Genomic DNA, 12917 nt, shown 5'->3' with positions numbered 1-12917 from the left:
CAATCACAGCCATCACATTGAATGGTGGCTGAAGACAACAAAGTGCTGCAGAACTGCTTCAGGAGAAGTGCGGCAGAGTGGACACAGGTAATATATTGGAGTTCTGTTTTTTTTTAAGGTCAGCTAGGGCTTATTTTTGGGGGAGGGATTATATTTTAAGCCCCACAAAAAATTCTGACAAAAGAGCACTACAAAGTAGCGCGACTTTGCATCAACACAAAATCGTGATATCGCCGCGAAAAATCACAGAACACAGCTGCGATATCCTGTCGCCAATGTGAAAGAGGCCTCTGCCCCAACAACCAAATACAGGGCAGCTTTCAATTTACCTTAGCAGTATAGGAAATGAAAGCTGCACTGTGATTGGTTGCTATGGGCAACAAAGATAGATTGTCTTTTAGACAGTTTTCATAAGTGTGTGGCGCTGCGACATATTTCTGTGGACAACCCTGTATAGTCGCCACGTCCGACTGTAAGCGAAGCTTCTCCATGCAGATAAAACGTCTTTAAACGCTCTGCGCCCGTAGCGTCCCCGGGGGGAATCTGTCAGCTGTTCTGAGTTAATGCTTTATGGATTTCTTGAGCAAATAAGATGCTACAACTGTTCTTTTAACCTCCTGAACTGCGAAAGTCAAGAGCGGAGTTGGTGTTTGTATAGACGGCACTGCCAAGGTGGGAAAACAATGTGGTAGGGGCTCAGTCCTGAGTGAAGGGCCATTTACATGGGACGATTATTGCATTCCAACAAACTAAAATGTGTGATAACTAGAGTTGAGTGAATATACTCTGCGTCATTGGCAATTTTTTTGTCGAGAGAGAGAGAGACCGAGAGACCTAGGGAAAGAAAAAAAAAAAGCTCGGCACCCGGTGTCCCACATACAAAAAGCTCGAGTCTCCCATTGTAGTCAATGGGGTTCGTTACTCGAGTAGAGCTCTCGAATTTTACGAAAAGCTTGACTCGAATAACGCGTACTCGAGCATTTGGGTGCTCGCTCATCTCTCGTGATAACCGATACGTCTAAATGCACAGCCATCGTTTATTAGGTGTTCACTGTTCGTTTGTCGCTCCCTTTCCACCAGCAGAAAAATCATCGCTGGTTCGCTCACTTCTTGCTGCGTCCAAACTTTTCCCGCTTCACGTAGAATGTGAAGAACTGAGAGAGAAGCCAGCGAAAAATGAGCGATACTCAGCAGTGATCTGCCTGTCTAAATGCTCTGCATGAGCGCTAACAACCAGCGGTGACGTCACCTGAACTGACCGTTTAGCCGACCATCCCGTGTAAATGGGGCATTACAGTGTCATATCATGGTAGTCAGTGGTAATGGCCATTGTCCTTCAGGTTTTTTGGATCCCTTTGTCATGCTCCGCCCCCTCCAGACGGAGATTTTATTTCGCACGACACATGTGCAGCTTAATTCTAGGGCTATATGCCGACATCAGCAGAACCCACTGATATCAAGTTGGTCTGACTGAAACTCGCGCTGAAAAGTATAATGGATTTTGGGATATGGCTGCGTTCACACTGTCTGTTTTTTTTGTTCTGGCAGACACATTCTCCTGGTGGCAATAAACTTGCACTCTGCTACTGGATTTCTTCTAGTTAGTAAAACAGATTAAGGAAACTGTGGTGGATGTTCCTACGCAGTCGCCTCCTTTGCCATCTCTATAATCTGACCCTGAGCAAGCTACCTTCTGCTGACAGGTTTGCAGGGTGATGGTGGATTGTTCTGCTTTCTGAAGATAGCGATTGTGGTCATATATTAGGGACCTCCTATGTGTGCAATTCTCTGAAATTAACACTGTACAGATGGTTCCTGGTGAAAGGAGGAGGCTAGTGCCCCCTATAGGACAGATCTGTGAATTGGGTATATACTGCAGCAGCGGACCAATAGGAATAACTTATTTTGTTTCCTTACAGGAATTCCATGCATCAATGCTCAGGGTGCTCGGCAGTGAGGAGGAAGATGAGGAGGAAGAGCTGAGGCTACGGCATGGACTGAGCCAGTTGCTGTATGTCTACCTATTACACGAAGAAATTCTGGAGGAATTGGAAGAGAGAATAAAGTACTGGTGAGTCCTGAGTATGAGACTGGGAGAGAAAGAACGGCACAAACTCTGTTCAACTAAATTGTCACATGACAGAAGAGGCAAAAAGGTTTAGTGACTTTGTAAATATACGACACTACTCATCCTGTACTGGTCCTGAGTTACATCATGTATTATACTCCAGAGCTGCACTCACTATTCTGCTGGTGGAGTCACTGTGTACATACGTTACTTATCCTGTACTGATCCTGAGTTACATCATGTATTATACTCCAGAGCTGCACTCACTATTCTGCAGACTTTAGAGCTGAAACTGCCCAGTATAAAATCTCCTACTATGCAGGACTCTCCTGGAAGTTGGGCAAAAAATAGAGAGGGGGTTGTTGCTAATTTACATTGAAAGGGGAGCTTTTGGGACTTGTGAATGTCCCTCCTTTTTTCTTTTTATTGAACTGTCTATGTACCTGGGTTTATATGATTTTAATAATCAGAACTTCCTTTGTTTTGTATTTATAGGGAGGAAAACCAGAAAATTGCAGATGTCTTTCTAAGCCGGGAGTCCAAATTCCAGCACCATACAGCCTTTATTGTCGCTTTCGACAAGACAATAGCTGCCCTTGAAGATTGTAGCCTCAAGTCCCCCCACATCACCGCCGTTATAAGGGACTTTGAGGTAGGTTCCTTAATTAAAATGACTGTTCATGGGCATCACTTCTCATAACAGGTCTTGTTGCCCCATGCAGCAAAGGGGTCACTAAGGGGCTCTGTTACTGTGAGGGGGACACTGATGGGCATTACTACTATGAAAGGATCACTGAGGGACACTATCACTGTGAAGGAGTCCTAGAGAGGCACTGTCACTGAGAGGAGGTCACTGATGGCATTCTTATTGTAAGGGGGTCACTCATGGGCATTCTTGTGAGGAGTTCATTGGGGGGGGGGATTATTACTATGAGGAGGTTACTGAGGAGCATTATAATTATGAGAGGATCAGTGAGGCACATTGTTACTGTGAGGGGTTTTATTACAGTAGGGAGGTCACCAAGGGACACTATTACTATGGGGGGGGGGGGGGGGCGGCATTAAGGTGCTCTTGCTGTGCTTGGGTTACCAAGGAGCACTATTACTGTGGGGGAAGGTGGGGTCAGTAAGTGGCACTATTGCTGTGAGGGGTCATTGAGGGACATTATTACTATTGGGGGGGTCACTGAGGGACACTATTACTGTGAAGGGGTCACTGAGGGACAATATTACTTTTGAAAGAGTCACTATTAGGGTGCATTCAGGCGACCGTATATCGGCTGGGTTTTCACGCCCAGCCGATATACGGCGTCTCTCTCTGCAGGGGGAGGAGGCTGGAAGAGCCGGGAGCAGTGCTCTGAGCTCCTGCCCCCTCTCTGACTCCTCTCCACCGCCTCTCCGCCCCTCTGCACTATTTGCAATGAGAGGAGGTGGAATGGGGGCGGGGCTAAGTTCCAGAAATGAGCTCCGCCCCGCCTCTCCTCATTGAAAATAGCGCAGGGGGTGGAGAGGAGGCAGAGAGGGGGCGGGAGCTCAGAGCACTGCTCCCAGCTCTTCCAGCTTCCTCCCTCTGCAGAGAGAGACGCCGTATATCGGCTGGGCGTGAAAACCCAGCCAATATACGGTCGTCTGAATGCAGCCTTACTTTTAGAGGGTCACTAATGTGCAGTATTACTGTGAAGGGGAATTAAGGGCGTGGTGTAGGGTAAAAATTTAGGTGAGTTGGGTAATAAGTAACATGGCTGCCACATAGGATGTCAGCCAGCCTTCCTACATATCGGAGTTACAAATCTACCTATTTATAAAGTGTTTCATTCTCCACTTATATTGTTGCATAACTGGGCAGTATAATTGCTATTCAGGGCTCTAGGAAAGCCAGGTTAAACCCCTTTGTGCTTTTCTTCCAGCTTTATTTGTTGTAACTCTGCTTTCCTAGACGCAGATGGCTTCCATAAATATACAAACAATAATAATAGAACTTTTCATTTTCCTTTCATTATTCCGACGAGTAGAGGAACTTCCAGCGCGGACAATCAAGTGTTAAACATGAACTGGTGAAAGTGGTGCAGAGAATCTTCCAGTATCACATGATCCTCACAGGTGAGAACCTCCTTTTTTTAAAGGACATGCTCACTTTTGAACTCTATTTTATTTCCTCCAGGAAATCTTAGATAAAAATAAAGCAAATTTACAAATAGGCATGATTTAGGGTATTTTCACACACAGCTGATTTGCTGCAGATTTTCTGCAGTGGAAACAAATCCGCACCAAAGTCCATGTCAAAATCCATACCATTTGGTGCGGATTGTGATGTGGTTTGATGTGAATTTTTCTAGCTACGTGTGAACGCTCCCTTATACTGTCCTCTCGTTTTGTGTCTCAGCTCCTATGCAGACGTGTTTGTCTCCATGGGTACAGACTACATATAAAGTCTGCGTAAATTCCTTACCAGCACCGCTAATTCAGTGTTAGAAAGAGGGGCTTGCTTAATTGTTACAATGAACCAACAGCCCATCTCTCACCTATGACGCCACCAACATCGGAGGTCCACAATACCACGTGACCCCTTGTGGGATCTTAGACTGAAGTGGTTAGTCCGACTCAGCAGGTGCCCGGTAGAAATTTTAATCCCCGGATAGCCCCCCCAAAAATTCTCCTCTTTCTGTTGTGATGCTTCTGCTCCTGTCATCCAATGCCTTGTTTACTTGCTCTGCGGCAGTCATGTAGGTTGTTTACCCATGCGACTGCTGCGGCTAACAGACGGCCCAACCGAGACATCATCAGTGGCATCCCATGAACCTGCTGAGGTCTCCTATATTAGAAGCCCACATGGCAGGTTAATGGGACATCACTGAATCTCCTGTCCTGATAAAATCACCTGCCAGTTGCCCTGGCTTTGGAGCACAACGGCATGTGACAGAGGCGCAAAATATATAGAAGAAACAACTGTAAAGTGGGTGAACAAGTGTGTTCACTCACTTTATTGCTGTGATCACCGCTAAATTTCAGTAAAATTGTGCGAATAGAACCTTAATCTACAGACAGGATTTAACCGTTTCTGTGCTGTAGGGAGCAGATTTTTAATCTGAACTATTTGCAAATTTTTGTTATTTTTTTTTTAAATTTACATGCATTTGAACTATAAAAATGTTTTGCTTTAGTCTACACACCCTTTTGAGTCCAGTGCTGTGTAAGCGGTTTGAGCAATTTATTTTTTTTTTTTAACCTCCCTTTACAGTCTGATTAGTAACATTATATCAATGTAGCAGAGCTGGTGGCAGCTCTTTTCCAAGGAAAAATGACTAAAATGCCAGCTGCCGGATCATTTCCAGCAGTGATGATAAATTAATTTCTCACTGGAAATTAATTTTTTCCGGATACAGCCTATTCCTTATATTTGCAGTCACTGACATAACCGTGTCCCCTTGTGTTTGGTAACAGGGTGTATTATTACTGTACCACTCATAAAGCTGTCTGCAATGGAACAAGTCACTTCTCAGTAGTGTATGTCCTGAATGTCACTACATCATTGTAGCCCAAGGGATTTACTCATCTCAGCTAACAGTTCCTACCTAACTAATGAACAAGATGTACAAGAATAAAACTAGTACAATGCTGTCCCTTATGCTACTACTACTATACTACTATAATACTGTCCTCCTATATACAAAAATATAACTACTATAATACTGCTCCCTATGTACAGGAATATAACTACTATAATACTGGGCCCTATATAAGAATATAACTACTATAATACAGTCCCCTATGTACAAGAATATAACTACTATAATACTGTCCCCTATGTACAAGAATATAATTACTATAATACTGACTCCTATGTACAAGAATATTACTACTTTAATACTGCCTCCTATATACAAAAATATAACTACTATAATACTGCTCCCTATGTACAGGAATATAACTACTATAATACTGCCCCCTATGTGCAATAATATAACTACTGTAATACTGCATCCTATGTACAAGAATATAACTACTATAATACTGCTCCCACATACAAGAATATAACTACTATAATGCTGCCCCTATGTACAAGAATATAACTACTATAATACTGCCCCCTATGTATAAGAATATGACTACCATAATACTGTCCCCCTATGTACAAGAATATAACTACTATAATACTGCCCCCTATGTACAAGACTATAACTACTATAATACTGCCTTCTATGTACAAGAATATAACTACTATAATACTGCCCCCTATGTACAAGAATATAACTACTATAATACTGCCCCCTATGTACAAGAATATAACTACTATAATACTGCCCCCTATGTACAAGAATATAACTACTATAATACTGCCTACTCTGTACAAGAATATAACTACTATAATACTGCCCCTATGTACAAGAATATAACTACTATAATACTGCCCCTATGTACAAGAATATAACTACTATAATACTGACACCTATGTACAAGAATATAACTACTATAATACTGCCCCCTATGTACAAGACTAGAACTACTATAATACTGGCCCCTCTATGTACAAGAATATAACTACTATAATACTGCCTCCTATATACAAGAATATAACTACTATAATACTGCCCCCTATGTACAAGAATATAACTACTATAATACTGTTCCCTATGTACAAGAATATAACTACTATAATACTGCCCCCTATGTACAAGAATATAACTACTATAAAACTGTCCCCTATGTACAAGAATATAACTACTATAATACTGCCTCCTATGTACAAGAATAAAACCACTATAATACTATCCCCTATGTACAAGAATATAACCACCATAATGCTGCCCCCTTATGTGCCTTCTGTTGCCCCCTAGATAACCCACAGAGATACAACTTTTATGAAATATAACAAGTATCACTTTCATAATAAAGTTCTACGTTTTGTATAAATCTCCGCTGTCGTACGTCGCCCTGTGACTCGGTCCTGACCCCTGGGACACCTGTGTCTGTGACAGTAATGAATTTAGAGCTGTGTCTTGAGCGGCGGTGTCGCTCCTTCAGTCGTCCTCTGACAATTGCGGAATGTAATATTGTTCTATCAGATTATCAGCGTGATGTGGAGTCGGCAGTAGATATATGAGCGGCTCGTCTCGCAGTGACATATTGGTGTCACACTCCTGTTTTTTAATAAAAGATAGAATATACGGTATTGTCTATGTAAAGCCTCATCCCCCAAGTGCAGGAAATGTGCTGAAGTTCTGAAGTCGCAGAGATTGCCGGGCTTCTGGAAATAACGCTAAGAAATAGGATCTCAAACAAAACATTACTCTGTGGAATTGTTCGTTTTTATATAAATGATGGGTAATCTTCCTACAATGAATTGTTCTGCAGATTCTTAATATTCTTCATGTTTCAGTTTCTCACCTTTATTCACTTGCTGTCAGTTAATGGAAAAATTATTTCCATCTAGAGTCTGTACACCAATGTAACCCTAGTCCTGCTCACAGCTGGGGGTTTGTTACAGTTGTTTCCCGTCTAGGTAATCTCTAGTGAGGTAAACAAATCAGCATAGGGCCATTCTAAGCTAGACCCCCCATTTGCATGGCCCCTATAGGGACTGTATATGTAGACTCTATGCTGTGTATGTCTATGCATGGCAGCAGACATAAAAGCAGAAGTGTAACTATGTTACTGTATTTATCCATAAGAAGCAAACAATAAAAAGTCCCACCTTGTCTTCATGTGCTGCACACCTCAGTTCCGCTAGCAAGTATACTCACAAGCTGATTGCCATCCAGCTACTTCTGGCTCTGACAGACGCAAAACAATCCAATTGCAGGAATACAGCTTTTTGTGGAAAAACTTGCTTTTTATTTTCTTGTGGTGCTTGAATAATACAGAGAACGCGTTTCGGTTATGAAACCTTGTTCACCTCTGACTAACAAATGCATAATGCAGACCTTAAAAAGGTTTAGTGAAAATAAGTGAATTAAAAACACATGTGCAATTAACCCATGGCAATCTGTTACTTCAATTACCAGAGCTCGTTCCTCCTGCAGGAACTTGCCCTGATCATTTTATATATGCATGACATATTATATGGTATATAAGAATAGCATATTCATATACATATACTGAGCGCTCCGCTGAAAAGAGTAGAGTATGAAAACAATACATCATTGTTATAGAAACAAAAGGAAAATAACCTTTCTGACAGCAATATTAAATCAAGACACAAATTATTAGTATGGAATGTTATTACCAGCGATATATAGTAATCCATAACGCTACACCATACACTTCCAGCATAATGAAATCATGCTGGAATAAATGTGTGTTACTTGAGAAATAATAATTATTATACCTAATAAATGTATAAAAGGTCCGTTTTATAATTCATTCCTTTAGGGAATCTTGTATTTAAGTTTAATATCCAGAACGCTTCTCTTTTAAACACTTTATCCGGGTTGATTGTTCCTTTCTTTTTATTTACGACCTTTTCAATTCCAAAGAATGAAAAAGTATTTAAACTGCCTTTATGCTTATCACAAAAGTGTTTAACCGCACCTGAACTGTTCACATTATCCTTTTTGATGTTACGGATGTGTTCATTGATTCGGGTCTTCAACTTTCGTGTGGTGCAACCTATATAATTCAAATTACACTCTCTGCATTGAATCATATATACTACATTAATAGTGTTGCAGTTAATATAATTGCAGATTTTATACTCTTTATTATTGTCGCTGTCAGAAAAAGTTTTTCTCCTATCAGTTAAATGGCATACGGTACATCTGGAATTGCCGCAGCGGAAAAAACCTTGAAATTTCATCCATTGCGGTTTTCCCTGACTGGAGGAAAAAGTGCTAGGTGCTATCAGATCTCCCAAATTTTTACTTCTTTTTGCAACACACTTAATTCCCTCATTCAATATCTCATCAACAATATCATCTTGTCTTAAAACAGGCAAAAATTTGAAAAACATTTTTTTAATCTCATAAAAATTTCTGCTGTACGCTGTAGAGAAAACCATTCCCTTACTAATATTTCCTTTTTTGCTTATACACTTATCCTTAAGTAGCTCTTCCCTGCTAACTGTTTCTATTTTAGTACATGCCTCATTCAATAATGGCTGTTTGTAACCTCTCTGATACAGCCTATTTTTGATGTCCATTTTTGCTGCATTAAATGAGACATCATCAGAGCAAGATCTTTTTGCTCGTATGAGTTCCCCTACGGGGATAGCTTTGATAGTGTGTCTGGGATGACCACTATTTGCATGTAGTATGGTGTTACCCGCTGTTGTTTTTCTGTATAATTTGGTCTCTATTCCTTTAATACAATCACCTTTCAGGGTCAAATCCAGAAATGGTACTTCCACGTCACTATGCATCACAGTAAACTGTAAATTGACAGAATTATTGTTGATATAATTTTCAAACTCACTGATTTGTTCGTGCACCCCATTTCGTTCCAGGCCCTTATTCCAAATAATTATTATATCGTCAATGTATCTCGCATACCACACCATGCGACCAACAAAGGGATTATTATGACTGAAAATAAAGGAATCTTCCCACCAACTCATAAAGAGATTGGCTATAACCGGAGAAAATTTAGATCCCATCGGGGCTCCAGAAATTTGCAAGAAAAATTGTTGATCAAACGAGAAAAAATTATGCGTTAACAAAAATTCCGTAGATAGCAAAATAAATTCCTTCAGCTCATTACTGTAATTACTAAAATTCTGTAAATGAAAACGTACTGCTTCTATGGCCGCATGGTGTGGTATGCAAGAATACAGATCCTTGACATCACATAAGATCCAACACAAGTCATCATTCCACTTCATATTTTGCAACTTTTGTATTACATGCTTACTGTCTCTCAAAAAACCCGGGGTTCTATATACCAACGGTTGCAGGGATCGGTCCACCCACGAGCTCAAATGCTCACAGGGTGAGCCGATCCCTGCAACTATCGGTCGCAATGGAGGCGGGAATATTCCCTTATGGATTTTAGGAAGGCCATGGAATAAAGCCATGACTGGATTAGGGGGAGACAGATATGAAATAGCTTTATCATCCAATATGCCAAACTCTTTTCCCATATGCAACAACTTGTCAAGTTCCTTCAAACAACCTTGTAGTGGATTGGTATCAATTTTTTTATATATATCAGTATTATTTAATATGTTTTTAACAAGGCTTGCATAGAGGTCAGAGTCCAGCAATACTATATTACCACCCTTATCAGATTTACGTATCACTAAATTTTTATTCTCCATAAATTCCTTCAAACCGATTTTTTCTCTAAAAGTGAGATTATCTTTCTTCTTTTTTCTATGTGCGTTGGTTTCTTTGATGTGGTATGCGAGATACATTGACGATATAATAATTATTTGGAATAAGGGCCTGGAACGAAATGGGGTGCACGAACAAATCAGTGAGTTTGAAAATTATATCAACAATAATTCTGTCAATTTACAGTTTACTGTGATGCATAGTGACGTGGAAGTACCATTTCTGGATTTGACCCTGAAAGGTGATTGTATTAAAGGAATAGAGACCAAATTATACAGAAAAACAACAGCGGGTAACACCATACTACATGCAAATAGTGGTCATCCCAGACACACTATCAAAGCTATCCCCGTAGGGGAACTCATACGAGCAAAAAGATCTTGCTCTGATGATGTCTCATTTAATGCAGCAAAAATGGACATCAAAAATAGGCTGTATCAGAGAGGTTACAAACAGCCATTATTGAATGAGGCATGTACTAAAATAGAAACAGTTAGCAGGGAAGAGCTACTTAAGGATAAGTGTATAAGCAAAAAAGGAAATATTAGTAAGGGAATGGTTTTCTCTACAGCGTACAGCAGAAATTTTTATGAGATTAAAAAAATGTTTTTCAAATTTTTGCCTGTTTTAAGACAAGATGATATTGTTGATGAGATATTGAATGAGGGAATTAAGTGTGTTGCAAAAAGAAGTAAAAATTTGGGAGATCTGATAGCACCTAGCACTTTTTCCTCCAGTCAGGGAAAACCGCAATGGATGAAATTTCAAGGTTTTTTCCGCTGCGGCAATTCCAGATGTACCGTATGCCATTTAACTGATAGGAGAAAAACTTTTTCTGACAGCGACAATAATAAAGAGTATAAAATCTGCAATTATATTAACTGCAACACTATTAATGTAGTATATATGATTCAATGCAGAGAGTGTAATTTGAATTATATAGGTTGCACCACACGAAAGTTGAAGACCCGAATCAATGAACACATCCGTAACATCAAAAAGGATAATGTGAACAGTTCAGGTGCGGTTAAACACTTTTGTGATAAGCATAAAGGCAGTTTAAATACTTTTTCATTCTTTGGAATTGAAAAGGTCGTAAATAAAAAGAAAGGAACAATCAACCCGGATAAAGTGTTTAAAAGAGAAGCGTTCTGGATATTAAACTTAAATACAAGATTCCCTAAAGGAATGAATTATAAAACGGACCTTTTATACATTTATTAGGTATAATAATTATTATTTCTCAAGTAACACACATTTATTCCAGCATGATTTCATTATGCTGGAAGTGTATGGTGTAGCGTTATGGATTACTATATATCGCTGGTAATAACATTCCATACTAATAATTTGTGTCTTGATTTAATATTGCTGTCAGAAAGGTTATTTTCCTTTTGTTTCTATAACAATGATGTATTGTTTTCATACTCTACTCTTTTCAGCGGAGCGCTCAGTATATGTATATGAATATGCTATTCTTATATACCATATAATATGTCATGCATATATAAAATGATCAGGGCAAGTTCCTGCAGGAGGAACGAGCTCTGGTAATTGAAGTAACAGATTGCCATGGGTTAATTGCACATGTGTTTTTAATTCACTTATTTTCACTAAACCTTTTTAAGGTCTGCATTATGCATTTGTTAGTCAGAGGTGAACAAGGTTTCATAACCGAAACGCGTTCTCTGTATTATTCAAGCACCACAAGAAAATAAAAAGCAAGTTTTTCCACAAAAAGCTGTATTCCTGCAATTGGATTGTACTGTATTTATCACTTATGGTGCTGAACTGCTTCCATGTTTTGTACCTGCAGATTATTTGAACAATCTTTGTCCTGACTTGGTGGAGTATGAAGATACTCAAGGTGAGTAAGCAGGATGAAGCTGAGGATACACAATGTGTGTATAAAGAATGGGAATGAACCACCAGTGCATATACTGTGTATAGGATGTGTATATACTGTCAGTACACACAGCCTATAAATACACTATCAGTGGATATAGACTATATACTGAATGGCTGTTCATTAGAACCAACATCCCTTTATTATAGCGCCCGACCCTTTCACATTTGGAATCGGTCTAACAAACAGTCGCTGCACAGTCAGCAGAATACAACGCTAATACTGCAACTAACTGAGAATGGCGTGATTGAGGATAAAACATCCAGCGAAAGGGATCCTGTGGATGGAAACAACTCGTTACTAAAAGGGGGCAGAGGAGGTTGTCAGGAATCGTTCTGACCAACAGGTGTTGCACAGTCAACCGAATACAACACTGGTATTCCAACTAACGTGTCTGAACGCACAACTTGCCGTTCCTTAGCACGGATGGGCTATAACAGCAGACGACCAGTTACAGCGCCATTGTGTCTAGGAAAAAAAGAAAGGTGAAACTCCAGCGGGCAAATAGTGCAAAAAACAGATCCGTAAGAGCAGAAAAATCTCTCCTGTTTAGATGGATCCAGATTTCTGTTGCCCCGTGCTGATGGGAGATCAGAATTTGGTTCAAGCAGCATGAATTGATGACCCCTTCCTGTCAGCTGGTCAGAACATGTCAGCACCTCCATCTATTCCGCACCAA

At 40.0% G+C, this 12917-nt stretch overlaps 1 protein-coding gene across 2 annotated transcripts in view; it reads left to right on the top strand.

The window, feature by feature from the left end:
* Positions 1-12917, top strand: part of FGD5 (FYVE, RhoGEF and PH domain containing 5) — a 145909-nt gene that overhangs the window by 81592 nt on the left and 51400 nt on the right. For both annotated transcript variants that reach the window (XM_066597012.1, XM_066597011.1), the window contains exons 6-9: positions 1920-2071; positions 2564-2720; positions 4081-4168; positions 12149-12199. In XM_066597012.1, the coding sequence (XP_066453109.1) occupies positions 1920-2071; positions 2564-2720; positions 4081-4168; positions 12149-12199 (448 nt within the window). The remainder of the gene's footprint in view (positions 1-1919; positions 2072-2563; positions 2721-4080; positions 4169-12148; positions 12200-12917) is intronic.

The sequence above is a fragment of the Eleutherodactylus coqui genome, chromosome 3, assembly GCF_035609145.1.
Source record: "Eleutherodactylus coqui strain aEleCoq1 chromosome 3, aEleCoq1.hap1, whole genome shotgun sequence".
Classification (NCBI taxonomy): Eukaryota; Metazoa; Chordata; class Amphibia; order Anura; family Eleutherodactylidae; genus Eleutherodactylus; species Eleutherodactylus coqui.
The sequence above is the reverse complement of the archived record's forward strand: the minus strand, read 5'-3'. Positions and strand labels throughout refer to the sequence as shown.